Genomic DNA, 27,254 nt, shown 5'->3' with positions numbered 1-27,254 from the left:
CACTCCCAGGGGCCAGGAGCGGTGGCTCACGCCTGTAGTCCCAGCACTTTGGGAGGCTGAGGCAGGCGGATCACCTGAGGTCAGGAGTTCGAAACCAGCCTGACCAACATGGTGAAACCCCGTCTCCACTAAAAATAGAAAAAGTAGTCGGTCATGATGGTGGGTACCTGTAATCCCAGCTCCTGGGGTGGCTGAGACAGGGGAATCGTTTGAACCCGGGAGCCAGAGATTGCAGTGAGCTGAGATTGCCCCACTGCACTCCAACCTGGGCATCGCGGAGAGACTCTGTCTCCAAAAAAAAGAAAAAAAAGCACTCTGAGGGAGGCTGAGGGAGGCTGAGGCCTGCCTGGGATGAGAGCTGTCAGTGGCCGCCTGGATTCTAACAGAGCCGCATGCTGGGTCAGCCTTGAGGGCGTCGCTCCGAGGTCCCTGGTCCTGCCCGCGCCCTTGCCCTCTGGAGAACAGCACCTCTGTCCCGTGTGGCCCCCTCAGGGGCAGGACACACAGCCTGAGGGGGACATGGCAAGGGGGGTCACGCTGTCCTCAAGAACAGGCCCCTCTGCACGCCCACAAGGGTCTGTCTACTGTGCCCCCCCCCGGGCCCCTCCCACCCCCTGCCCTCCCTGCTGAAAGCTGGGACGTTTGGCAGGGAACTGGAATGCAGGGTCCAAACTTGGCAGCCGTCACCCCAGCTGGGAGAGGAGTGTGGAGCTGCCAGCTATGCTCAGCGACTGGGGGTCCCACTTGGGCCGCCCCCAGGCACCAGGTCCCTCCACCACCTCCAGGGGCTACGGGCGTGGGCTCCGCGCGGCTGCCTGTTGCAGTGGGCTCTTCATTCAGGGGCCCCACCTGATCGTCTGTTTCTGCAGATCCTCGTTCCTAGCCGCCTGCCAGCGTCCTCGGCCCGGCCCTGAGGATGGACCTAGGAGACCCCACTGGTGACCCTGCCGCTGGCGAGCGCCGCCGCACGGGTGAGTCTGAGCCTGATGGTGCCGAGTCTCCCTGGGGCTGTGGGGGGAGGTGCGTGGGAGCGCATGGGGGGTGGTGGCGCCCACTCTATACTTGGTGACGAGGGCCAGGCCGCTGGCCCCTAGCTGCCGGCCTCTCTACAGTGTCCATGGCTTGGGACCCTGTGAGTCCAGAGGCCCCAGTGTGGCCTTGCTGTCCTCAGGGGTCGGGACAGGCCCCCGCGTGCCCCAGCGTGCGTGGCCTGGTGCCGGGCCTGTGACAGGATCCGGGGGAGGTGGCAGGGACAGCGCAGCCGCTCAGGGCTGGCCTCAGAGGCGGGAGCTCTGGTCCCCTCTGTCCCTCGGGGTGCCAGGCGGAGGGCCCGAAATCCCCTTGGGGGCTCAGCGCTGCCTCCTGGGGCTCAGGGAACCCACAGCCTCTTGGGTCTCGGGCGGTTCCATGGTGGCCTTCGGGGTTCCTAGTTTTTTAAACTGAGGCATTTTTCATCCCTTGGAGTTAAGAAGAACATCTGCCCTCCCAGCAGCTTTTTCAGGTTAAAAAAGAGAAATGAGAGGCGCCTTTCCCTGCGGGCAAAGCCGGGGAGGCCGCATCCCCGCTCAGCTGCCCTGGCAGATTCAGTGCTGAGGATAAACAGCCCGAGGGGAGGTGCAGCCTCCCTCCCTCCTGTTCCTACAGATCGAGACCCTGCAAGTTGAAGACGGGGCCAGGATTAGGGAAGCAGAGGCTGGGAGGCCGGGGTTAGGGAAGCAGAGGCTGGGAGGCCAGGTTTAGGGAAGCGGAGGCTGGGAGGCCGGGGTTAGGGAAGCGGAGGCTGGGAGGCCGGGGTTAGGGAAGCGGAGGCTGGGAGGCCGGGGTTGGGGAAGCGGAGGCTGGGAAGGAGTGGAGCTGCCTAGTGCCAGAGGGGTCAGCCCAAGCCTCAGCTGCTGTCTGTGCCGAGGACGGGCCGGGGCGGGAAGCCTCCTGGAAGGGGCTCGGCCCCAATGGGAGCTGTCCAGGGCCGTGGCTTTGTGGGCAGAGGGTGGGAAGGGGGGGCCGGGGCCCCTTCATGTCCTTCACCCTGCAGTCCTTGTAAACAGCAGTGAGAGCTGTAAGGCCCTGGCCCAGCCGCCTCGCCCTGGGCTGCAGACCCCCAGTTTGTTGTGGGTTTACTGCCTTTTCACTCACCGCCCCCTGTCCTCTGCCCAGGCCCACCCTGCACATGCCCTGCCTGGCAGCCCCTCCATGGGGCACGGCCATGGCCTCTCCCCTGTGAAAGCCCCACTCCCACGTGTCAGCGGCCCAGGCTCTCTGCCTCAGTTTCCCTATCCCATGCAGCTGCCTCCTTGGGCCTTGGACCCCTCCAGGGGCTTCCTCTCTGCCTTCCTCTTCTGTGTCCCAGTGGATGCTGAGGGCTGTGGGGGCACCTCCGGGCGTGTCGCCTTCCCTGATGTAGCCAGGTCACCGCGTGCTCGGGGAGGGGCCACCTCTGAGCTGGGCGGGGGTTGGTGTGGATGTGGCCCCCTCAGCAGGCACAACCCTGGCTGTCCTGTGGTGCCCTGACCACACACCTGTCCCTCTGGGGATGGGCCCAGACCCCCTCACCCTTCCGTTCATCCACCGCCTCCTCTGAGGCCATCTGTGGGCCCCGGCCCTGCACCTGTGTGGGATGAGGCCGTTACCTCCCCTGGAGAGACCGCCCTCGGGGCCGGGGAGCGCATGGGACCCTGGCTTCGCCTCAGCACAGAGCTGACTCTCCCTGCACAGGCACCCACGGGCTTCTACAGCCTTTTCTCCACCTAAGCAGAGTGGGATGTCTTCAAAGTGCAACACCCCAGCTAGCAGGGCCCCTGGAACAGCCTCGGCGTCTCCTGGAACAGACATGGCACTCCCTGGAACAGCCTTGGCGCCCCCCGGAACAGACATGGCACTCCCCAGAACAGCCGCGGCGCCCCCGGAATGGACATGGCACTCCCCGGAACAGCCTCGGCGCCCCCTGGAACGGACATGGCGCTCCCGGGAACAGCCTCGGCACCCCCCAGAACAGACATGGCACTCCCCAGAACAGCCTCGGCACCTCCTGGAACAGCCTTGGCGCCCCCCGGAACAGACATGGCACTCCCCGGAACAGCCTCGGCGCCCCCGGAATGGACATGGCACTCCCTGGAACAGACTCGGCACTCCCCGGAACAGCCTCAACACCCCCTGGAACAGACATGCCACTCCCTGGAACAGACATGCCACTCCCTGGAACAGACATGGCACTCCCTGAAACAGACATGGCGCTCCCTGGAACAGCCTCGGCACTCCCTGGAACAGACATGGCGCTCCCCGGAACAGACATGGCACTCCCCAGAACAGCCTCGGCACCCCCTGGAACAGACATGGTGCTCCCTGGAACAGACATGGCGCTCCCTGGAACAGACATGGCGCTCCCTGGAACAGACATGGCGCTCCCTGGAACAGCCTCGGCGTGCCCGGAACAGCCTGGTGCTCCCTGGAACAGACACGGCCCCCCCAGAACAGACACAGAGCCCCCGGAACAGCCTCGGCGCCCTCTGGAGCAGACAAGGCCCCCCCTGGAACAGTCTGGTGCTCCCTGGGACAGACACAGTGCCCCCTGGAACAGCCTGGCGCCTCCTGGAATGGCCACATCCCCCCATCCTTCCTGTGCCGCTTTAGGCATCTGCCCTTACGTGGTTAGTGTCCAGCTCTGTCAACAAGGCCAGCCCCACAAGAGGCCCCAGCTCAACCCTCCCAGCGGGCTCCCCTACTCAGGATCTGGGTCAGCTTCTTCCCAGGAGGTGTCCTGGCCCCTGTGCTGGCCCCGCCTCGCTGCCTGGACACCTGTCCGTGCCACCCTGGTCACCGAGCAGGACATCCATGTCTGTGGCCCCTAGGACGCTGCCCCTGACAGCCTGGGTTTGTCCTTTTAGGTAGAGTGCCTGGTCCAGGTCATGGGGGGAGAGTCCACGTGGCCACCTCTGGCCTGTTCTAGAGAGGCCCTCCCGCACCAGGTCAGGAGGCATCGTCAGGGGACAGAAGAAGGGGGCTGAGCTCCTGTTCCTCTCTCCCTCCCCCGAGGCCAGGAAACATTCTCCATCCGAACGTCCACTGCGCTCACAGATTCCTTTCCTCCTAAAACTTCAGCCTTGGCCAGGCGCGGTGGCTCACGCCTGTAATCCCAGTACTGTGGGAGGCCGAGGCGGGAGTATCACGAGGTCAGAAGATCGAGACCATCCTGGCCAACATGGTGAAATTCCATCTCTACTAAAAATACAAAAATTAGCTGGACATGGTGGCGGGCGCCTGTAGTCCCAGCTACTTGGGAGGCTGAGGCAGGAGAACTGCTTGAACCCAGGAGGCGGAGGTTCCAGTGAGCCGAGGTTGTGTCATTGCACTCCAGCCTGGGGGACAGAGCAAGACTCCATCTCAAGAAAAATAAAAACCTTCAGCTTTTGCACGATCAGGCGCAGTTGAGGTCAGAAAGGCCACGTTGCCCACGTCCACCTGGTTCGGGGTTTCCAGGCGGCGCTTGAGCCTTCCTTGGGAAATTCAGGGTCCCACAGACGGCAGTGAACTGCAGCTCGGCACCAGGGCCCACGGGCGGTGGGGTGGGGCGGGGAGGCCGGCCCTCTGGCAGATGCAGCAGCTCCAGGAAGCCTGCCGGTCTGGGTCCCCTTTCCGTCCACATCCGCCGCTCCTCCCCGTCTTGCTGGGCTCCGGACAATGGGAGCCTCCAAGGCTGAGGCTGCCCTGGCTTCCCGGAGGAGGCCCCTGCCCTACAGCTTGGGCCTGCTGAGGTGCCTGGGGCTGGGGTCATGGCCAGCCTCACATCCAGCGTCCACACTCCAGACGGGCTCCTCAGCACCCACCCAGCGTGGACACGGCAGTGAACAGGGCAGGGCCCGCAAGAGAGGCCACTTTGCCTACGAAGCTCCATGATGAGCACATGCCGCTCTCGTAATGCACAGTGAATGCGCAGGTTCCTGGAGACGCCTCCCTCTCAGCGGCCTCACTGGTGGGCTGTGGCTGTGGGTGGACGTGGGGACACTTGAGGAAGGGCAGCAGCCAAGGCCCTGCTGGGAGCGGGGGAAGGAGAAGCTGCCAAGGCCGCCCTGCCCCTCTCCATGCCGAGCAGGCCACCTCCACCCCACCATGGGTGCCCCAGAGGTGTGGGCACCAGATCCGCCTCCAGGACCCTGGGGACGGGCTTGTCCCAGTCCCACGACGAGGTCACAGGCACTTTTTGGCAGCCTCTGGGCCACCCTCACTGTGTCCTCGCCCCCTGCCCTTAGCGTCCACTGGCCTTGACCTGGCCAGGAGGCCCCCCGGGCCTTTCTCTCCTTGGCTCCACTGAAGGAGGCTGAGCTGCCCAGGCCCAGCTGGCAGTGGGGGTGGCGCTTTCTCTGCCTCCAAGGCTGCGGAGCCAAACCTCAGGCTGTGACATGAGGGTGACGTGAGGGAGACAGGAGGGAAGTCACAGCTGGCCTCATAAAACCGTGAAAACGCTCTCCCACACCTGCCAGCAGAGAGGGTTCATCTTCCTCACTGTGTGACGGGGCCACGCTACCTAACCTCTCTGTTTTCTCATCTGAATGATGATCCTGACACCAATACTGGGCCTCATTTCTGTGTGAATATTGAAGGAGTTAATTTATGTAAAACCACCCAGAACATACTGTTATCTTTTTAGTTTTTATTTATTTGTGTAATTTTTATTTATTTAATTTTTTTTTTTTTTTTTTTTTTGCGACGGAGTCTTGCTCTGTTGCCCAGGCTGGAGTGCAGTGGCACGATCTTGGCTCACTGCAACCTCCGCCTCCCGGGTTCAAGTGATTCTCCTGCCTCAGCCTCCTGAGTAGCTGGGATTACAGGCACCCACCACCACACTTGGGTAATTTTTGTATTTGGGTAATTTTGGCGAGACGGGGTTTCGCCATGTTGGCCAGGCTGGTCTCGAACTCCTGACCTCAGGTGATCTGCCCGCCTCGGCCTCCCAGAGTGCTGGGATTACAGGTGTGAGCCACCATGCCGGGTCTGTTACTTTTTAAAAACAGGCATTTCATCTTCCAAGATTTCTGTTGTAGGTAGGATCTTTTCTTCAGCAGATTTTCTGACCTGCGGTTGCAGAATGAAATTTGGGGATCTCTCTGTCCCTCTCTGCGTGCATCCACCTGGTTCCCAGCGTCCCAGCTCCCTGCCGGCCTCACTGTCCCCTCTCTGTCCCTCTCGCTCCGAGCATCCCAGCACCTCGATGTCCTCACTGTCTCTAAGTGGCATCTGCCTCGTGCCCCCTGGGCTGGTACCGCCCTTTCCCTCTCTGCGTCCCTGTGGGGTCCACAGCAGCGAACGGTGGGCTGTCCCCCTCATCCCGCCTTCCCAGCAGAGGCAGCTTGGGCTCAGGCTGGGTCAGGTTCTGTCTCCAAGGCCCTGGCTTCATGGATGAGGCAAGTGAGTAGGACTGAGGATGAGGGGACCCATGATGGATGAGAGACGGTGCTGTGCTGGGGTTGTGGGCCGCTGTGTTGACAGACAGAGCAAGGGGCCCCGTGCCAGATGCTGGACCTCCGGGACCCCCTTCACCTCACTCTCCAGATGCCGGCGGTCCTCTGCGGTGAGCCGAGGTGGAGGGCACATGCTGTCTGCCGGGCTTGGGGTCTTGTTGCCGCCTCCGTCCTTATCATGTCCCCCGCCCTGCTGCAGCTGAGCACAGGCAGATGTGGGTGGAATCCGAGACCAGAGATGGTTGGGCTGGAGGGGGTGGCCCCGTCTCAGCTGTCCCTGGAGGCCAGAAGGCCACCAGGACACAGACTCAAGGCAAAGGGACGGAGGCCCCAGTGCGTGGTGGGTGGGCGCGGCCTCTCAGGACATGCCTGTGGGAGGTGCCATGGGGTCTCTGAGGGGAGCTGAGGCCGTGGGCTGGCCCTTTCTGCTGTCCGTGGGCGGTCAGAGGGCTGACCCAGGCAGGGCGCTGCGCTGATAGCAGGTGCCCGGACCTGTGGGCATTCAGGTCACCACAGCGCATGGGGTCTGGTCTGGGCGGCCGGGCTCTTCTACACTCAGTGCCGCGGGGTCTGATGCTGCTGGCAGATGTGGGACAGCCTTGGAGATGGGGCGTGAGCTTTGTGACCCAGGCCCCGAGAGGAGAGCCGGCTGCAGGGGAGACCCACTCGGGGGCTTGTGAAAACCACGTCACAGACTTCCTGCCCGGAGGCCGGGTGTCCCCTGCCAGCATCCACTGCCCAGCATCCACTGCCCAACATCCGCTGCCCGGTGTCCCCTGCCCTGCCAGCATCCACTGTCCAACATCCACTGCTGAAATCCACTGCCCAGCATCCGCTGCCTGGTGTCCCCTGCCCAGCGTCCGCTGCTGGGATCGGCCTCAGTTCCTGGGGCTTCTGTGCCCCCAACCCTGTGGATAAAAAGCCCCCTATGTTTCTCACCCCCGCTTTATGGTAGAGTGTCGGGAATAACAGAGCCTTCGGCGCCGTCCACTCCACAGCCCACAGTTTCCCAAGCGTGTCTGTGTCTCAAGGCGAAGGCAACCCCGTTAGCCGGGTGGCGTCCCTGTGTTCTGCCCATCCTGCGTCCCTGCAACCATCCGTCCTCCCGTCGGCTGGCGCGGGAGTGTCAGTTGGGGAACCGTCCTGGGGACAGATGGTGGAACCGTCCTGATCGCCTCTGCCTGGACACCCTCAGGCCGACCCCACGTTTTGGGGAGGGTGGCTGGGGGGGAAGCCAGTGCGGGCACCGGGCACTGGTGCTGGGTAAGGACCATGATTCAGCCCCCCAGGGAGAAGTAGCCCAGCTCTTGGATGTGAATCCACATTCAGGGGACTGTGGGACTTTTATTCTTGAGCTTGAGTTTCTTTTAGGTGTCCTAATACACAGCTGCCCTGCTCTGCCCCCACCCACACGGTTCCGAGGAGCGGGGTTCGGGGTCAGGGGTCAGCCTCCTGGCCAGGGCCATCTGTCTCAGCGTCCTAGACGTGCCTGTCTGCAGGCATTCGTGCGGCGCTGATGAACTTGGCGAATTCAGTGAACTTGGGCCTGGATGTGGAGGTGGGGGCTGAGGCCACCCACGGAGCTGGGGCCGAGGCCACCCACGGAGCTCCGGCCGAACCTCCACGCTGGGGACCAAAGGCCCCAGAAGCTGCTGCAGGAGGAGGTGACCTCAGGGAGGGCTGGCCGGGGCTTCTGGGCTGGAGGATGGGTCTGGGAGGTCCCTCGGTGTCAGCTCCAAGCCCCACCCGCCCTTCTCGGACCCCGTGCCCCTGCATGGTCTCCCTGAGTTGGGGTGCATGGGGTGCTGTGTGCTGAGCGGGGTGTGTCCCCCAGGGCCCTCCCAGGCACCCTGTCCTCTCACTGCTGAGCCCCGGGGCTCACAGAGCTCGCTTGTCTTCTTCGTTCAGACAGAAGCCGCCCCTGGACATCCTGTTTTTCTTCTTTTGTACGAACAGGAAGCCAGCAATTGTGTGAGATGAGTGTCAGCGTGGCCGTGTCCGAGCCCGGCACGGCAGAGACTTGTCCCGCCACACCTGCCACGGGTCCCTCCAGCTCTGGCTTGAGAGACTCAGGGCTCCCCGGGGCTCCCCAGTCACGTGGGCTGTGAGCACCATGTGTGCACGGCTGGCCCTGGAATGGCTGGGGTGGGCACCGTGGGGTGTCCATCATGCACCGGCCATGGCCTGGAAGGAGACCCAGGCGGTCACTGCCCTGGGGTTCAGCGTTGAGGCCACAGTGAAGTGACAGAGGCAGAAGGGCAGGGGCCGGGGGCCAGGCAGGGAGTAGGGGCCGGGGGCCAGGCAGGGAGCAGGGGTGCTGAGGGGGCCAGCAGGGAGCAGGGGTGCTGAGGGGGCTTCCGGGCAGGCTGCTGGGTGCTCAAGAAGCAGCCTCAGGCCCAAGGGGCAGGGTCCAGGTCCCACGGAGGGTGGAGGCTGGGAGGATGTGGGGGGCCCTGGCTTTGACTCTCCAGGCTGGGGGGCCACGGTGGAGTCCACAGAGAAGTGGCCTGGCCCACCCCATATTTCTGTAGGATGCTAGGGCTGTGCCATGCTGCGGGGCTGGGTGTTGTCTGAGGGCACAGTGTCAAGGCAGGGAGTCCCCTGGGAAGCTGGAGTGGCCCAGGTCTGTGGGAGGTGGGAGGGGGCAGGCCCTGCCCACCTGGAGGGCAGAACCAGCAGGACCTGAGCAGGGCGAAGACCAGCGACACTGACTGGGGAGTGGGAGGGCCGGCATCACCATCTTCCCACCTGGAAAGGTGGATCTCGATTTGGTAAAACTTAAAAAGAATAATAAGGACACCCTGCTTATTGATGGATGGATTGATTGACAGGTTCTCACTCTGTCCCCCAGGCTGGAGGGCAGTGGCACAATCAGGGCTCACTACGGCCTCAACTTCCCAGGCTCCAGCCATGCTCCCACCCCAGCCTCCCAAGTGGTTGGGACCTCAGGCGCCACCATGCCCAGCTAATTTTATTTATTTATTTTGGTAGAGATGGGGTCTTGCTATCTTGCCCAGGCTGGTCTCAAACTCCAGGGCTCAAGTGACCCACCCACCTCAGCCTCCCAAAGTGCTGGGATTACAAGCGTGAGCCACCTTGCCCAGCTTCACCCTGCTTTTAAAAATATGTGAAATATCCATTACATGAAATTTACCATTTTAACCACTTTCCTGTGTACACTCAGTGGCATTAAGTGCACTCACGTGGCTGCACAGCTGCCACCACTGTCCACCTGCACAACTTTCTCATCTCACACATCTGAAACTCTGCTTTAAAAGAAAATCTGGGCTGGGCGCGGTGGCTCACGCCTGTCATCCCAGCATTTTGGGAGGCTGAGGTGGACAGACCAATTAAGCTCAGGAGTTCAAGACCAGCCTGGCCAACATGGTGAAAACCCCTCTCAACTAAAAATACAAAAATTAGCCAGGCGTAGTGGTGAGCGCCTGTAATCCCAGCTACTCGGGAGGCTGAGGCACAAGAATCATTTGAACCTGAGAGGTGGAGGTTGCAGTGAGCCGAGATCGCAGCACTGCACTCCAGCCTGGGTGACAGTGAGACTCCGTCTCTAAATAAAATACTAAATTAAATAACAAAATAAAAGTCTGTTTTGTTTATTGTGAAGTGCAACCCACGTGTAGGAAGGAACGCAGAGCACACGATGCGGCTCGGCACGTGATCGTGAACACACCATCGCCGGCCCCGCCCGGCCCCGCCCAGCTCCGTCGCTAGCCCCGCCCGGCCCCATCGCCAGCCGTGCCCAGCATGCAGCACCCAGAACGCGGGGCCAGTCACACTGCCTGCCATGGCCACGTGGTGGGGTACATCCTCCCTACCTGGGCATCATCCCGGGGCTGATCCATTTGCTCCATCCTCCTACAGTGGACATTTGAGTGTTCTCAGCCTCCGTGTGCGGCACACTGTGCGCGATGGTGGGACGGTTCTGAGTGCAGACGGGAACGCTGGCCCGTGCCACCCAGGCCCAGGTGGCTGCAGAGCCGCAGTGGTGGAGCCTGGGCGCCCCACGATGTTTTATGGGGTTTTGTTTGTTTGTTTGTTTGTTTTTGAGACGGAGTCTCGCTCTTTTGCCCAGGCTGGAGTGCAGTGGCACGATCTCGGCTCACTGCAACCTCTGCCTCCTGGGTTCATGCTGTTCTCCTGCCTCAGCCTCCCGAGTAGCTGGGATTACAGGTACCCGCCACCACACCCAGCTAGTTTTTGTATTTTTAGTAGAGATAGTGTCTCACCACATTGGCCAAGCTGGTCTCGAACTCCTGACCTCAAATGATCCACCTGCCTCGGCCTCCCACAGTGCTGAGATGGCAGCCGGCCCGGTTTCGTTTTGCATAAGCTGCTTTTGTTACATTTCTCCTGGGGAATCTGACATTGCTGATGCTGTTGTGATTTTTGAAATGGCCATTTCTGTTTGCTGCTGATTTTCTCATTTTGGCTTGTGCTGAGCATTGATGCCGAACCCATTGGTTAATTCTAACAGCGTAGTTTTGATCCTTTGTGGCTTTCTGCATAATCAATCACATTGTTGGCGGGTCCTGACGTTTCTGTTTTTCCTTCCGCATTGGATGCCACCTGCGTGGGATGGCTCCAGCCGGACTGTGGTGTCCTCATGCACTGCGCTGAGCGCCACGCCTCACACTTGCCCATGGCTTTTACCCAGTTCAGGGCGCTCCCTGCCCGTCCCAGGCGAGTTATTTCTTAAATTGTGAGCTGAACTGAATTTTAGAACACTTGCTCTGTGTCTACCAAAAGGGCCGCGTGGTTCTCTCCTCCGTTCCGGTCCTGGGCTGAATCACACCCTTGGGCTCTCGTGTTAAGTCAGCCTGGCTCTCCGGGGTGACCCCCGTCACACACACTCCTCTGGCGTGTGTGGCAGAATCCAGCTGCTGAGGTCTGATCTGATCTCATGTGAGTCCTCAGCCTCCCTCGCAGCAACACGGGGCCTTCCCTGTTCCCCTCCTGCCCTCCAGGGGGGCCCAGCAGCTTCCACAGCCCCCCAGGTCCAGGGGGAGTTCACTGCGGAATCCACCCAGGCTCCTGTCCTCAGGCCTCTCCTGTGGAGTCCCTGCTGGCACCCGCCCTTCCCTGGCCTCTGACCCTGACCCTACCATGTGACCAGGCCCGGGTGGGTCCCCACTCCCCTGCACCACTGGCCGCCAAGCCACGCAGCCCCCAGGTTCTGTCTGGAAACCTCCCTCGGGTCTCGCTCTGGTGGCTCTGTCTGTGTGGGGCAGTGTCTTTGGTTGGCACTTTTGCTGCAGAGCTTGCACAGTGAGGTGGGGGGCCTCCCAGGCGGGGCTGGAGGGAGGGGGCGGCACGGGAAGGCCAGGGACCGAAACCTAAAGAGGGCAGGGGCTTGGGGTCCTCGTGGTGCCAGGACTGTGGTGCAGGGTTTGCGCAAGAAGATGCTGATGCGGTTGCCGAGGGTGCGGGCAGAGCAGGTAGAGGCTCAGGCCCACGAGGGCTGCTCTGCGACGGCAGCTGAAAGACGAGGCTCCCAGGGCTGAGCGTGGCTGAAGTGCTGCCGGGCGGACTCAGCTGGATGGGCGGCCACGGGCCACAGGGAAGGGACAGGGGTGAGCCTGGGCCAGAGTGGGTGCTGCCGCACCTGGCGGGTGTGTTGTGTGTGTGCCGGACAGAGGTGGGGAGGGTTCCCGGCCCCCCAGGTCCAGAGGAGCCCCGGGCATTGCGGGTCAGTGGGAGGGACCTCCCCGCGGGCTGCGCCATAGCCCCTGCACCTGCCTCTCCCACGGCTGTTATCTTGTCTCCACAGGCCAGGACCCCCTCCTGCTCCTGCAGGCCCTGCAGACCCTGTGGTCCACGCGGGAGCGGCAGCAGGTGAGTGGACGTGGCAGCCACCGGGGGCCGAGTCACAGCCGGCAGAACTGCCTGTTGGGCAGAGACTGGCCTAACAGGAGGCCTTCCTGGTCAGGAAGCTGCACAGCCCCCCACGGCCAGAGGGTCCTGCGGCAGCGGCTGCCCCAGACCGCCTCCAGGGTGGCCTGTGTGGGGCACGGGGCGGTCTTCCTCAAGTCCCCAGGGTGGTAAAGGCACTGCCTGGCCCCAGCAGCCCCTCTGAGGTCACCTCTGGGAGGCGCAGGGGCCACTTCCCTGCAGGGACACAGCTGTCGCCAGCACTGCCACGCCTGAGGCCCCGTCCTGCCACCACCAGAGCACCCAGGCCCGGGTGGCCATTGGGGCAGGTGTCCAGGACAGGGAGGCCTTAGGAAGGGGTGGGACTTGAGCAGGGCAGGAGGCTGGGCGGGAGGGGCCCGGGGAGAGGCTGCAGAGGGAGGGCCGGCCACCTGTGGGGCAGACGCGGATTCTGCCTCCTTAGTGGCAATGGCCTGTGCACGAGAGGCCACCAAGTCCTGAGTGCCACGTCCGCTGGCCCGAGGTCGCTCCTGCAGGCCCGGGGGATGCCCTCCGACCCCAGCCCCAGCACTGCCTGCTCCTGGGTCTGCCTCTCTCCTGCACCTGCCTCTCCAGCTTTCGTTTGTCCATCAGCTCGGTGGCTTCGTGGGCCTCCAGCTTGTGAATCTCTGTCCTTGCTTTTGAGATTTCCCTCTGTCGTTCCGTTTCCAGGCTCTCTTTTCGGACCTTCGTCTGTGACGCTCAGTCTCCCTGGCTCTCTGGCACCTGCGTGTGTGGTGTGAGCCTCCCCGGTCCCGCCCTCCGCCCCCCATGTGTCTGAGTTGTGGGGTTCCACTGTCCTTTCCTCCCTATGTCCTGACGTTCGTCCTGGCGTCTCCTTTGAGCAGCGCTTGTTTCTACACAGACAGGGCTGCGATCTGCTTCGGGCTCTGCTGACAGTCGTGAGGCCGTCGTGCATTTCATCTTCATGGGGGGACTGTGTCTGTGCCCCCACCTCCTCCGCACGCCCTCACCTCCTCCGCACGCCCTCACCTCCTCCGCACGCCCTCACCTCCTCCCCGCGACCTCACCTCCTCCTTGTGCTCTCACCTCCTCCGCGCGCCCTCACCTCCTCCGCACGCCCTCACCTCCTCCACGCGCCCTCACCTCCTCCCCGCAACCTCACCTCCTCCGCACGCCCTCACCTCCTCCGCACGCCCTCACCTCCTCCGCGCACCCTCACCTCCTCCCCGCAACCTCACCTCCTCCTTGTGCTCTCACCTCCTCGCGCCTCCGTCACATTCCCGGATTCCAGCAAGCTGGCGAATGCCACGTGCCCAGTGGCCCTGGGTGGGCCAGGAGCCTTGAAGATGGGGTCCTGGGTGCTAAGGAGAAGCCCAACCCTACAGCTGGCTGCACATGGAGGTCCTGGGGACCCCCATATGGTGGCACAGACACCGGGTGCCCCCAGAGGAGGGAGATGAAGACCAGGATTTTGGAGAACTCCTTGGGGCAGTCTGCAATATAAAGAGGGCAACGGGACTGTTGGCGGTCTGGGAGAGCTTGGGTGTTCCTCTAAAGTGAGAGAGGAGCCAGCACACTGGGTGGGTGAGAGCAACCTGGGAGACGGGCAGGAGGAGGAGGCAGGGCTGGAGCGGGGTGAGGGCCTGGAGTAGATGCAGTTCCAAAGTGGGGCTCCCCTGGTTCATTGGGCCCTTCCCAGCCCCACTGCCCAACAGCCTGTGGTGGGGTGTTCTTGTCCTTTTTTTTTTTTTTTTTTTGAGATGGAGCCTTGCTCTGTCACCTGGACTGAAGTGCAGTGGTGCGATCTCGGCTCATTGCAAGCTCCGCCTCCCAGGTTCAAGGGATTCTCCTGCCTCAGCCTCCCGAGTAGCTGGGACTACAGGTGTGCGCCACCACACCCGACTAATTTTTTTTTGTATTTTTAGTAGAGACAGAGTTTCACCATGTTAGCCAGGCTGTTCGCGAACTCCTGACCTCAGGTGATCCGCCCGCCTCGGCCTCCCAAAGTGCTGGGATTACAGGTGTGAGCTACTACACCCGGGCTTTGTGTGTGTGTGTGAGCGAAAGCGACAGAGTCTTGCTCTGTCACCCAGGCTGGAGTGCAGTGGCATGATCGCCCACCCCGGCCCAAGAGTTCTTTTGTGTCACCCCCATGATAGTGGATTAAAGGTATCAAACCCCCTGGCTATTTTGTAATTTGGAGTCTTGCTCTGTCGCCCAGGCTGGAGTGCAGTGGCACGATCTCGGCTCACTGCAAGCTCCGCCTCCCGGGTTCATGCCATTCTCCTGCCTCAGCCTCCCACGTAGCTGGGACTACAGGCGCCTGCCATCACGCCCGGCTAATTTTTTTTTTATTTTTAGTAGAGATGGGGTTTCACCGTGTTAGCCAGGATGGTCTCGATCTCCTGACCTTGTGATCCGCCCGCCTCGGCCTCCCAAAGTGCTGGGATTACAGGCGTGAGCCACCGCGCCCGGCTATTTTTGTATTTTTAGTAGAGACAGGGTTTCACCATGTTGGCCAGGCTGGTCTTGAACTCTTGACCTCAAGCAATCCGCCTCCCTCAGCTTCCCAAAGTGGTCCTGTTCTAATAGGGTGGTCCTATTCTAACAGCCCCTCAGGGGGCCTTCTGGTGCTGCTGAGCCCATGGGACCCCCCCAGCCCCATTACTGAAGCCGTGAGTGGAGCCAACAGCTCAGTGCAGGGGATGCTGGCCAGCAGGGAGGAGGGGGATACCGGCGGGGGGATTGGGGGGCACACCTAGAGGGGGGTTGGGGAGGAAGGGGGGATACCAGCAGAGGGATTGGGGGACGCCCAGAGGGGGGTTGGGGTGGGGGGGATACTGGCAGGGTTGGTTGGGAGGATGCCCAGAGGGGCATTGGGGTGGGGGGGAACCAGTTGGGGGATTTGGGGGACGCCCGGAGGGGTTTGGGGAGGAGGGGGGATACCGGCAGGGGGGGATTTGGGGGGATGCCCGGAGGGGCATTGGGGTGGGCGGGCTCACGTTGTTTTCTCCATGCACAGCAGGGGGCTCTTTCTAGCTGAGGGGACCAGGAATGAGGAGTGAAGACCAGTGAAGGGCTTGAAGGGAGGAGGGGCCGGCAGGGTGGGTGGGATGGCTTCCTTCGTAGGGACCCTGAGAGGGAGGAAGGCAGGGCAAGGGGAGCCCAGTCTCAGAGCCATGGGTCCCAAGGGTCTTGGCACGTTCATTAAGGCCACCAAGATAAGGAGCTGGAAGGAGATGCTTGGGCCAGGACTGAAGTCTCCCAGAACAAGGGGCCCTGAGGCTGGCAGGGGTGCAGTGGGCACTGGGTCCGTGTGTGGCCCACGCTGGCCGATGTGGGCACACAAGGGGCACAGCTGCCACCGGGGGCCTGGAGGGGAGGACCCAGCTGGGGTCCTGGAGGGCCAGGATTTTGCAGAAGGTTTACTGGACTGGTTTCAGGAGTGAGGGAAGGCAGGGTGCGGTCAGAACAGCTGCTGCAGAGCTCCGGGGGTGACAGAAACAAACCTGGGCGAGAGCACACCCCAAATCAGAGCCACTGAGCGTCGGCTTAATTTAATGTTTTACTGGGGTAAGATGCACAACATATAAAACCAACCGTTTCACAATGAGTGACTCAGTGGCGTTGAGCGCCCCGTCGTGCTTTGTGAATCTTTTTAGCATCTTCACAACATTGTGCACCTCTTCTGGTTTCAGAACGGTTCATTGCTTCAAAAGAAAACCCAGTACCCCTTACACAGCCGCCCCATTCCCCTCGGCCCCAGTCACCGCTCACCCACAAACCCTGTACCCCTCACACAGATGCCCCATTCCCCTCGGCCCCAGGCCCTGGCCACTGCTCACCCACAAACCCCGTACCCCTCACACAGATGCCCCATTCCCCTCGGCCCCAGGCCCTGGCCACTGCTCACCCACAAACCCCGTACCCCTCACACAGATGCCCCATTCCCCTTGGCCCCAGGCCCCAGTCACCGCTCACCCACAAACCCCGTGCCCGTCACACAGACGCCCCATTCCCCTCGGCCCCAGGCCCCGGCCACTGCTCACCTGCTTTCTGCCTCTGGATTTGCCACTTCTGGACAGCTCACACACATGCGGTCACAACATGGGGTCTTTCATGACTTGCTTCTTCATTTAGCACAATATCAAGCCTTGTCTACGTGGAAGTCTGTGTCAGCTTCCTCCTTTTCCGTGGCTGAGTAATACGTGGCCAGGCCACACGCTGTTTCTCCACAGACAGCTGAGGGGCATCTCGGCCATCTCCACCTCTGGCTGTTGTAAATAAGTACTTCTCTGAAAATTCAACTACAAACATCTGCTTGAGCCCCTGTTTTTAAATCTTTGGGGAGGCCGGGCTCAGTGGCTCACAGCTATAATCCCAGCACTTTGGGAGGCCGAGGTGGTAGGATCACGGGAGGTCAGGACTTCAAGACCAGCCTGGCCAACAATGGCGAAACCCTATCTAAACCAAAAAATACAACAATTAGCCGAGCGCGGCGGCACCTGCAGTCCCTGCTGCTTGCGAGGCTGCGGCAGGAGAATCCCTTGAACCCCAGAGGCGGAGGTTGCGATGAGCCAAGATCATGCCACTGCACTCCAGCCTGGACGACAGAGTGAGACTCCATCTCAAAAAAATAAATAAATAAATATGAATAAACAAATAAATCTTTGGGAACCTGCCTGGGAATAGAATGACTGGTTCATGTGGTAATTGTGTTTAACTTTTTGAGGAACTGTCAAACTACTACTTTTATTAAAAATTTCAGCCAAGTGCAGTGGCTCACACCTGTAATCCCAGCACTTTGGGAGGCCAAGGTGGGCGAATCACAAGGTCAGGAGTTTGAGACCAGTCTGGCCAACATAGCGAAACCCTATCTACTGAAAATACAAAAACTTGGCCAGGCATGGTGGCCTGCACTTGTAATCCCAGCTACCTGGGAGGCTGAGGCAGGAGAATCGCTTAAACCCGGGAGGCAGAAATTGCAGTGGGCCAAGATCACACCAGTGCACTCCAGCCTGGGCGACAGAGCAAGACTCTGTCTCAGAAAAAAAAAAAAAAAAAAAAAATTTCAACGACTATTTTTTGTTTTCAAAGTTCTCTTAGGTTTCTTCCCTCCCTCCCTTCCTTTCTTTTTTGACAGAGCCTGATTCTACATAGCCCAGGCTGGAGTGCAGTGGCGCAATCTCCGCTCACTGCAACCTCCACCTCCCAGGTTCAAGCGATTCTCCTGCCTCAGCCTCCCGAGTAGCTGAGATTGCAGGTGCACACCACCACGTCTGGTCTCAAACTTCTGACCTCAAGTGATCCGCCCACCTTGGCCTCCCAAAGTGCTGGGATTACAGGCATGAGCCAACACACCCAGCCTTAGGTCCTTTTTGAAATCTGCCTTTCCCTTTTTTTTTTTTTTTTTTTTTTTTTTTGAGACAGAGTCTCGTTCTGTCGCCCAGGCTGGAGTGCAATGGCACAGTCTCAGCTCACTACAACCTCCACCTCCCAGGTTCAAGGGATTCTCCTGCCTCAGCCTCCCAAGTAGCTGGGACTACAGGTTCCACTATGCTAGCTAATTTTCTGTATTTTTGGTAGAGACAGAGTTCCGCTATGTTGCACAGACTTGTCTTGAACTCCTGAGCTCAAGCCATCGGCCCACCTCATCTTCTCAAAGTGCTGGGATTCCGGGTGTGGCCACCGCGCCCGGCTGATTTTTTGTATTTTTTAGTAGAGATGGGGTTTCACTGTGTTAGTCAGGCTGGTCTCGATCTCCTGACCTCGTGATCCGCCCGCCTCGGCCTCCCAAAGTGCTGGGATTACAGGCGTGAGCCACCGCACCCGGCCACTATCATTGCATGTCTAAAGAAATAAGAAGTAGGGAAAGGAGGAAAGAGAAGAGAGAGTAAAAATAAATGAACTATCGTTTAGAAAAATGGGGGTAGTTGCTTACACATTCCCAAATCGATGTCCCGTTACTCCACATTCTCAGAGCTTTAATCAGCCTACTTGTGGTTGTCACTCATGGTGGCTTGCTTCCTTGTGTGTTTTCTGAGTTTTCATTGTGAGCTCATTTACTGGAACTTTTTCCCTCTGGTGACCTAGGGCCCACGCGTCCCAGCAAAGTGGTTAAAGAATGATGTTTTGTTTCTGCCAACTAACTACAGATAGAATTCACTAGAGCTAGAACTCTCTAGGGCTGGAACTCACTAGAGCTAGAACTCACTAGGGTTAGAACTCACTAGAGCTAGAACTCACTAGGGTTAGAACTCACTAGAGTTAGAACTCACTAGGGTTAGAACTCACTAGGGCCAGAACTCCCTAGAGCTGGAACTCAGTAGAGCTGGAACTCACTAGGGCTGGAACTCACTAGAGTTAGAACTCACTATAGCTGGAACTCACTATAGCTGGAACTCACTAGAGCTGGAACTCACTAGAGCTGGAACTAACTATAGCTGGAACTCACTATAGCTGGAACTCACTATAGCTGGAACTCAGTAGAGCTGGAACTCACTAGAGCTGGAACTCACTAGAGCTGGAACTCTAGTACTAGAGCTGGAAATCACTAGAGTTAGAACTCACTAGAGCTGTAACTCACGAGTTAGAACTGACTAGGGCCAGAACTCCTTAGAGCTGGAACTCACTAGGGCTGGAACTCACTAGAGCTGAAACTCACTAGAGCTGGAACTCACTAGAGCTGAAACTCACTAGGGCTGGAACTCACTAGGGCTGGAACTCACTAGAGCTGGAACTCACTAGAGCTGGAACTCACTAGGGCTGGAACTCACTAGAGCTGAAACTCACTAGAGCTGGAACTCACTAGAGTTAGAACTCACTAGGGCTGGAACTCCCTAGAGCCGGAACTCACTAGGGCTGGAACTCACTAGAGCTGGAACTCACTAGAACTAGAATTCACTAGGGCTGGAACTCACTAGAGCTGGAACTCACTAGAGCTGGAACTCACTAGGGCTAGAGCTCACTAGAGCTGGAACTCACTAGAGCTAAAACTCACTAGAGTTAGAACTCACTAGAGTTAGAACTCACTAGGGCTGGAACTCACTAGAGCTGGAACTCTCTAGAGCTGGAACTCTCTAGAGCTGGAACTCTCTAGGGCTAGAACTCAGTAGGGCTAGAACTCACTTGGGCTCGAACTAAGTTCCTGGAGCACCTTCAAGTTGCTTCAAGTTCGGGATGCATGAGACGCTCAGGCTTTGTTTAAGGGTGGATTTCCTTTTCTTCCCAGAGTCCAGAGGGACAGACAAGCTGCCTTTCACCCTGTCTGGCCACTTTCCCCGAGGCGCATCCTTTGGAGGGTCTGGACTTTCCAGCCTTGCCTCCCGCGCCTTCGGTTTTCGCACCCTCCTGGACAGCGCTGAGGTCTCCTCACACACTCACCTGCGTGTGCTCCACGGCTGTTCCTGGGTGTTTGTGGGGAGAGCTGTCAGGTGCTAGGAGCCGGAGTGTGTCTTTTGTTTCGGTAAGCTTTCAAATTGCGAACACAGTGCTTTCAAAGCTGCGCGGCAGCCTCAGGATTTTGCTCCTGGAACCCCGCGGAGAGCACACCGTCCACATCGCAGGGACAAGAACAGCACGGCCCACGCTCTCGGCTTGCTGCCTCCCTGGGCCTCTGGGGGTGCATCCCGTAGCTGGCACCAGCAGCTGGGAACTCACTCTCTTTCCCACCTGCATGGCCGTGGGCTTCAGGGTAGGGTGTCGGCTGCTGTGCCCTATCCCGAGCGCTGAGCTGTGAACCCGTCCACCCCTTTAGCTCTTAAGACTCCACTTGCGGGATGACCTGCAAGCAGTCGTTATGGCTTGAAGCAAATAGCGGTCGACTCGCTTGCAGGCATCCACAGAGGACGGCACCGCCGAGGCTGCTGCGCAGCAGCAAGGGCCAACTTGCTTTAGAATCTTCCAGAAGCCAGAGACCAAAAGAGACACTTTGCTTCTCTTCGTCCACCTCTTATCCGTTTCCCAAATCTCCTGCGGGTCAGGGATAGAGAAGTACATAAAACGCATTTTTCAGTTTGGGTTTCGGTTCTTGCCTTTCAGTTTCTTTTGCCTGCTGGGGGCAGGCCAGGCCCGTGTCCCACGAGTGCCGCAGGTGAAGTGACCTGTGAACCTGTGGCTCGGGCTGCGGTTAACTGGCCCTCTGTCTGCCTGGAGAACAGGCCCTCTGTCTTTATGGGATAATTAGTGCGGACAATGACCACCGCCCCGGGGCCTGGGGTGCAGCGGACCAGAACGGCAGCGTGAAAAGTCACGGAGGCGCGGATGGATGGCGGCTGAATGGCCACAGTTACCTTCTGAATGAATTAAATTTTAAAAACCTCTCTGCGGTGGGGAGGCCTTGCCAGGGGGCTTTGAGTGCAAGACAAAGTGACAGTGTGGTTTTGTGTCTCCACAGCTCCGGGAGGAAGCCTGGCGGGGGTTTGCTGCCCTGGACGACCCTCTGGCCGGGCTTCTGGACATGCTGGAGAGCTGCCGGGGCCGGCGGGGAGAGGGCCCCTCCCTGGAGGCCTGGATCTCGCACCAGCTGCAGTGCTGGCTACAGGCACAGCCACGCCCGAGCCCGGCCCAGGTGAGCCCATGGGCTCTGTGACAGTCACCTCCCTTCCTGCCCCCGCCCCTCAGCATAGTGGACCTGGCATCCACCAGCCCAGGCCTCTGCAGCCCGCTGAGCAAGCCAGGGAAGGGCAGGGGGATGCTGGGGGATGTGGCCAAGACCCAGCCCGTGGCTTCACCCTGAGCCCCCGACAGCCACGTGCTGAGACCGGCCTCGCCCCTCCCGTGCCCCAGGCCTGCAGGCCACCCAATGCCCACACATGGCCACAGTGGCAGACGCTGCTTCCAAAGCCAGGCCTGCCCCAGTCGGCCCCATGGCCCAACCACTGGGTGCTGCATCCAGTAAGTCTGGGTCCCTGCTCTTCCAGCACAGCCTGAGGCTGAAGCAGCTGCAGGCCCGAGCAGTCAGAGTCCTCACTGAGAGCTCCCCCAGCCTTGTGGCACCACTGGCCAGCATCTTCCAGCTGCAGGATGCAGACAGGAGCTGCCTGCTGGTGCACGTCCACCGCCTCCACCACGAGGGCAGGTTCAGAGAAGTGAGTGGCCCACGTGGCCGGCCCATGGGGAAACGGCTTCTCGGGCAGTGGGGCAAGGACGCGCCTGGCTCAGGGACGCCTCTGTGGGGGGCTGTTTGGGGCTTCTGGTCTACATGGAGGTATCAAGGACCCGGCCATGGGCAGCCATCAGCTGTGCGTGGGGTGCCGGGTCCCAGGAGCCCTCAGGCTGCCTGAGCCAACAGAGATGTCAGGGCACAGCCTGGTCCCAGGCCTGGGTCTCCCCCTGCCGACCCTATGTGTCCCAGCACCCACTGGGCCCTCACACTCACAGGGTCCTCCGTGGGCCTGGGCCTGAGCTTTGGTCCAGCCACACCCCACCATGCCTGTTAGCCTCCGTGCCTCCAGAACCTTCGCAGAATCACCTGGTAGGCTGCCCTTTGTGGGTGAGTTTGCCTCCTGGGCACTGGGCGCTGACTGAGTCCCCAGCACGGCAGTGAGCGCCCTGGAAGGAAACGCTCCTGGGAGGGGCTGAGCAGAAGGGCTGTGGGAGCAGCTGGTGCCGGCCCCACCGCCCACAGCACCCCCAGAGTGGTGCCCACTCACAGAAGCCCAGAGTGGGCAGTGCTGGCGCCTGGGACACAGGACGAGGTTCGGGGCCAGGGCACCAGTTGCGCCTCAGCACAGTCGCCCAGGTGCGAGATGCGTCCGGTCAGTATCCAGCCCTTCACTGGCTGCTGGAGGGAGAGGTGGCTTCGGTCCCTTGCGGTCCAGGCCGGGTCTTAAGCGGTGTCGAAGAAGTGTGGGGTCGGCAGCTAAAGGTGTCTGGATAAGAACTGGTGGAGCTTTTGGAATCGCAGTGGTTTGCTGAGTCTCCTTTGTGAACAAGGCTGACTTTTAAGCCCAGAAGGTTCCAAGAGGAAGACCAGGTCCCGGCATCACAGCCCCGTCGTCCTGAGCCTGGCCAAGCCGTGATGGGTTTGTGTGGAGCAGTAGGGAGCGGTGGGGCCTGCAGTGGGCAGGGAGGCGGCTGTCTTGCATGGGGTGGCTCTGAGCTGTTCCTGCAGGTGCAGGGGGGCCCCCATGACTTCTCGGTGCCCTGAGAGTGCAGATCCCAGTGCAGATTCCAGGGTGCAGCACGAGGTGCAGCAAAGAAGCCCGGGGGTGTCCTGCCAGGGTTTTCCTGCCTGGGGGTGCCCAGTCCCGGGGGTGCCTGGCCTGGGGGTGCTCAGCTCAGGGTGCACTGATCATGTATGAGGGTCACTGGTCCACCCCCTGCCCCCTCAGGGCCCCCTTACTTCAGGGCCGAGCGTGATGGGCACCACCCCGCTGCCTGCCCACGTGGGACCCTGCTGCTGAGACGCCGTCCCGATGGCACCCTGGGTTCCTCTTCCTAGCAAGACCCCCACGGGGAGGAGGTGCATTGGAAGCTGGGCGCAGGCATCGGGGGCTGCCCTGGCCGGGCCCTCACAGGAATGTGCCCTGTGTCGGCCGCGCGGGCCCCACCCCCGGCGCTGTCGCCTGCCATGCCCGGGGGCCGTCTCGCGGCGGGAGCATAGCGCTGAGAAGCCACGATGTGCGCGCACAGGACAATGCAGGATGGAGGGTCCCGCTCATGTGGCGCGAGGCGGAATGGCGGCCGTGCCTGCGGAGAGTGCAGGGAGGCAGAAGGCAGGCTAGGGTTTCGGGCCGTCTTCTGTTACAGAGCCTTTCAAAGACTGTCTGGGGCCGGCTGAATGCGCCTCCCTCGCGCTCCGAGGCAGGAATCCCCACACAAAGGGGGTCTTGTCCCGCACAGGCCCCTTCTGCGAAGAAAGCCATTGTCCCCGAGCGGGGCCGCCCGGCAGGCGATGCATGCTCCACTGCTCACCGCCGCGCCCGGCCGAAAGGGGCCGCATTCAGGCCTGTCCGCTCGGATTAGCTGGGACTCACGACTCAATGTGCTGCGATATTTCATGTCGAGGGCAGCGGCTGGCCCTGGGCGGGATGAATGCCTGCTTTTGTCCGCTGAGTTATTTTATTTACATTTTTTAAACAGCTTATCAAGGTAAAAAGATAGCTTTGCTTTAAAAAAAAAAAAAAAGACCCTCTTGGCTCCAGGCCCACGCAGAGGTGGGAGGCAGGGCTGTCGCTGGGGTCCTCGGCCTTCGAGCCTGGGCACCTGCCCAGCCTTCCTGCCCCTCAGAATGGGGGGCGCAGGGGAGCCGGGGAATGCCCTTCTCGATGGTCAACACCACAGCCCCTCCAGATTTTCTTTTTTTTTTTTTCCTGAAAGCAGCAGCTCCTGGGCCTGTCTTGAGGTTTCTGCAGCCTCACCCCGACCCCGCCAGCTGGACAGCCTCTTCTCTCTCTTCCTGGTGGATGCCTCCCACCCTCTGGCAGCAGAGGTCAGGAAGGTCTGCCTGGTGCAGAGGGGCCCAGTTTGCCCCATCTGTCCTCATGGCCCAGGCCTGGGCTCGTTCCTCCCATGGGGTCCAGGACTCTTCACCTTCTGCTGTCTGCTCCCTGGGCCTGGCTCTGGGGCCAGGTGACCTTTTTGTGCCTGCTGAATTTCCCAAGTGGCCAGGCGTGGACAGTGGGCAGCTGTACACCGTCCTCTCAGGGAAGTTCAGACAGAAATGACCAGACGCTGATTCTAAGCCAGGCACCACCACAGTGAAAGGGCCAGCAGGGCCCCCAAAGCCTGAGACGGGTCAGGCCAGGGAGCTTCCCAGAAGGGGTGGGTCTGCTACTAGTCACCCCCCAGCCCCCCACCCCTGTCACTAAGGCTGCCCATGAGGAAGCCTGGGCTCTGCCCTTATCAGAGTGGAGCTGAGGGAGCTCCATCCTTGTCCTGTCCCCCAAGCTGCTAGGCCACAGAGCCCCCACTGGGCTCCAGGTACAAAATGTGGACACAGACGCTGGGGGCCCCAGGACCCCTGCATGTCCAGAAAGCCCACCTGGCCTCAAGAGGCCCCAGGTGCCCAGAAGCTCCTGTGGGCCTAGAAAGAAAGGTCCAGACACGCATTAGCCCTGGGCTCTGAATGGCCGTGGAGAAGAGAAGGGCTGGGCTGGGCACCTTGAACCCCCTCTGACAGGGAGGCAGGAGCCTCCCACCTGGGGAGCACGGCCAGTACCCAGCCCCGCCCAGGCTCCTCCCCAAGCCTGAGGCCTCCTTCTTGGGCTCAGAGGGGTTCCTGGTTGGGTGGGGCCCGCCGAGGGCTGGGACTGGAGCCTGAAGTCTTTGTCCTCGGAGGGAGGCCGGGGGCAGCAGCGGTGAGGGGAGGCCCTGGCCACCTGCCCCTTGCTGTGCCCCCAGCCTCCCTGGTCCCAGCGTCACCTGCTGAGGGCCTGGTCCCAAGGACGAGACGGGCGCAGCCCCATCCTCCACCCCCCTGCACCTGACAATGCCCACATGGGGCAGGAGGAGCAGAGGGAGGGCGGGTTGTGACCACTCTGTGGTTCTGAAAGTGGTGAGGTGTCCGGGCCTGCACTCCTGCCTTCCCGAGCTCTGGCAGCTTCTCAGGGGGTCCCTGATCCAGAAGGGGTCAGAGCCCTTGTGTGAAGCTGCGAGTGTCACTGCTGGTGGTCCCCATGTGGTGGCCCCTGCGCCCATGCTCACGGCCCTAAGCCCACCTCGCAGGCCCTGCGCCCCTCCCCATGTGGTGGCCTGGTGCCCCTCCCCGGCCCTGCGCCGCTTCCCACGGCCCTGAGTCCCCTCCCCTCGGCCCTGAGACCCCGCCCCGGGCCCCGCGCTCCTCCCCACAGCCCTGAGGCCCCGCCCCGGCCCTGCGCCCCTCCCCACGACTCCGAGAGTCCCACTCCCGGGGCCCTGCGCCCCTCCCCCACGGCCCTGAGACCCCCTTCCCCTGGCCCTGCGCCCCTCCGCACACGGCTCTGAGACCCCCCCACCCCGCCCCGGGCCCTGCACCCCTTCCCCTGGCCCTGCGCCCCTCCCCACGGGCCTGAGACTCCCTTCCCGGGCCAGGCGCCCCTCCCCACAGCCCTGAGGCCCCGCCCCGGCCCTTCGCCCCTCCCCACGGCCCTGAGACCCCCCGCCCCGGGCCCTGCGCCCCGCGGGCCTGGTGGAGGCCTAGCCTCTTGGACCCTGGCCAGACAGTGGAGGCGCCGGGTCAGCGCTGCGCAGGGAAAGGCCTCCGGCCCTGCGCCCCCACCCTGCGCACCGGGGCTGGAAGCCGGGCTCGAGGCTTTCCCAGGCCGCTATTTTGGTCCTTTCTCTGGGCTGCGCGGGGGCGGGGCGCCGATGCTCCGCGGGCTGCTCTCGTGGGTCATTTTTGCTGGCTATGGGAGCGCGGCTTATGGAAATTATTAATAGCAGCTCAGGCCCGTGGTACGTGCAGGCGGTCAGGGCCCGGCCGTGCCCCGATCGCAGCCGTGTGGCCTTGGAGCGTCCGCGGGGTGCCCGTCTCCCGCCTCGTGGGAAGGGCTAGGACCCCCCAGGCCTCAGGGTGGGCTGAGGCTGGGGGTCCTCAGCCTTGGCCCGTCCACTGCAGGCACCATGGTGTTCTGGGCCCCGCAGATGGGTCATGTGGAAGGTCAAGGCTTTGCCCCTTGCCTTGACCCCACCTCCTAGCCTTCCTCTGGCTCATCAGCAATCCCCGAGCAAGGCCCTGGGACCCAGGCTGTGTGGCCAGCACCCCCTTGAGTCCCTGCTGCCCCATCCAGGCCAAGCCCAGGCCTCCCACCTGTCCTAGCCCATGCAAGGCCTGGCTCAGCACAGGGGGCTTGTCTGCCAGGCCAGGCCCCTCAGCCTGAGGGCCACGTGGCTGGACACGGGAAGGCCCTGCACTCCGGCCTCAGTGCAGGCGCTGGTGCAAAAGGGTGGTAGCCTCCTCACCCGTGGTGCTGCCTGGCCCCTCCCAGACCCTGAGTAATCTGCCGCCTTTGTGTTTGCCAGGCAGTCATGCTGGGCACGACGTTGAAGCTGCAGCCAGAACTTGATGTTGAAAAGGTGAATGTCTTTCTCATGTAAATTGTTTAGGTTCAAACTTGGATAATGCCCAGGTCTCTATAAACAGTGTTTGGTGGAGGTGGGGAGTCCACCAAGCCACGGCGGGGAGAGCAGGGCCATCGGGGGCCGGCGAGGGCCTCAAGAGCCCCCTAAACCACCATCCTCCTCGTGGGCTGACCCCAAATCAGACACAGCTGCACGTACAGGCACCCCATGTCCGGCTGTCCCCTGAAGCCCTGAGTGTGCTCCGTGCAGCAGCTGGGGCCACCCCTTCCCTGGAATGGGCACCAGGTGCCTCGAGGAGGAAACACAGCCCATGTGCTTCCGGGACCCTCTTCTGCTGCACATCTCCACTGCGCAGTGGGCTGGGGGAAGCAGTCACCTAAGTGAATTTCCGGACAGACGGCACAGTCCTCGAACCCACAGTGTCTGCAGGGATGGCAGATCCAAGCTTCTACACTGGGACTCTGTGCACATCACAGGGATGCAGGTGGAACCTGCTGGTTAAGCAGGGACGGGGTGGGGGAGTGAGCACCCCTCGGGCAGAGCCAGGTGGGGTTTCCCTAAAGAGCGAGGGGTGTCTACATCAAGGCCTTCGGGGCTGTGCTCCGGGCGATGGGTGCAGACTCCAGGTCTACAAGAGCTGGGGCCAGAGAGGGCTCTTGGGGCTTCGGGTTCTGCCCAAGGACTGTCCCCCAAGGCACTGCCGGGCAGGTGGGCCCCATGCGGTCGGCGCCAGGCAGCCTCACCTGTGGGGGGGGGCGTTATCTATGGGAACGGGTTCCTGCTGAGGGAATGGCTGGTGTGCCCCAAGGCCCAGTGCCACAGCCAGGGACTCCCTCAGGGCCTCCTGGAGGCACCAACAGCATGTGGGTCTTGCCGGCCTGCTCGGGAGGCAGTGCTGGTACCATGTGC

General features: G+C 61.3%; 1 protein-coding gene and 1 pseudogene across 16 annotated transcripts in view; both read left to right on the top strand.

Moving 5' to 3' along the window:
- The window catches only part of EXD3 (exonuclease 3'-5' domain containing 3), a 110,418-nt gene that overhangs the window by 28,311 nt on the left and 54,853 nt on the right, over positions 1-27,254 (top strand). For 15 of the 16 annotated variants that reach the window (XM_032165790.2, XM_058444771.1, XM_058444775.1 and 12 more), the window contains exons 2-6: positions 870-971; positions 12,238-12,302; positions 20,737-20,910; positions 21,263-21,430; positions 26,286-26,339. In XM_032165790.2, coding sequence (XP_032021681.1) covers positions 917-971; positions 12,238-12,302; positions 20,737-20,910; positions 21,263-21,430; positions 26,286-26,339 — 516 coding nt within the window. In that variant the 5' untranslated portion in view covers positions 870-916. The remainder of the gene's footprint in view (positions 1-869; positions 972-12,237; positions 12,303-20,736; positions 20,911-21,262; positions 21,431-26,285; positions 26,340-27,254) is intronic. The other variant, XM_058444774.1, reaches the window with a different exon arrangement.
- On the top strand, positions 3,061-4,049 carry LOC116475938 (uncharacterized; annotated as a pseudogene).

The sequence above is a fragment of the Hylobates moloch genome, unplaced genomic scaffold (genome assembly GCF_009828535.3).
Source record: "Hylobates moloch isolate HMO894 unplaced genomic scaffold, HMol_V3 SCAFFOLD_10, whole genome shotgun sequence".
Classification (NCBI taxonomy): domain Eukaryota; kingdom Metazoa; phylum Chordata; class Mammalia; order Primates; family Hylobatidae; genus Hylobates; species Hylobates moloch.
Note: the sequence above shows the minus strand (reverse complement) of the source record. Positions and strands in the feature narration are given on the sequence as shown.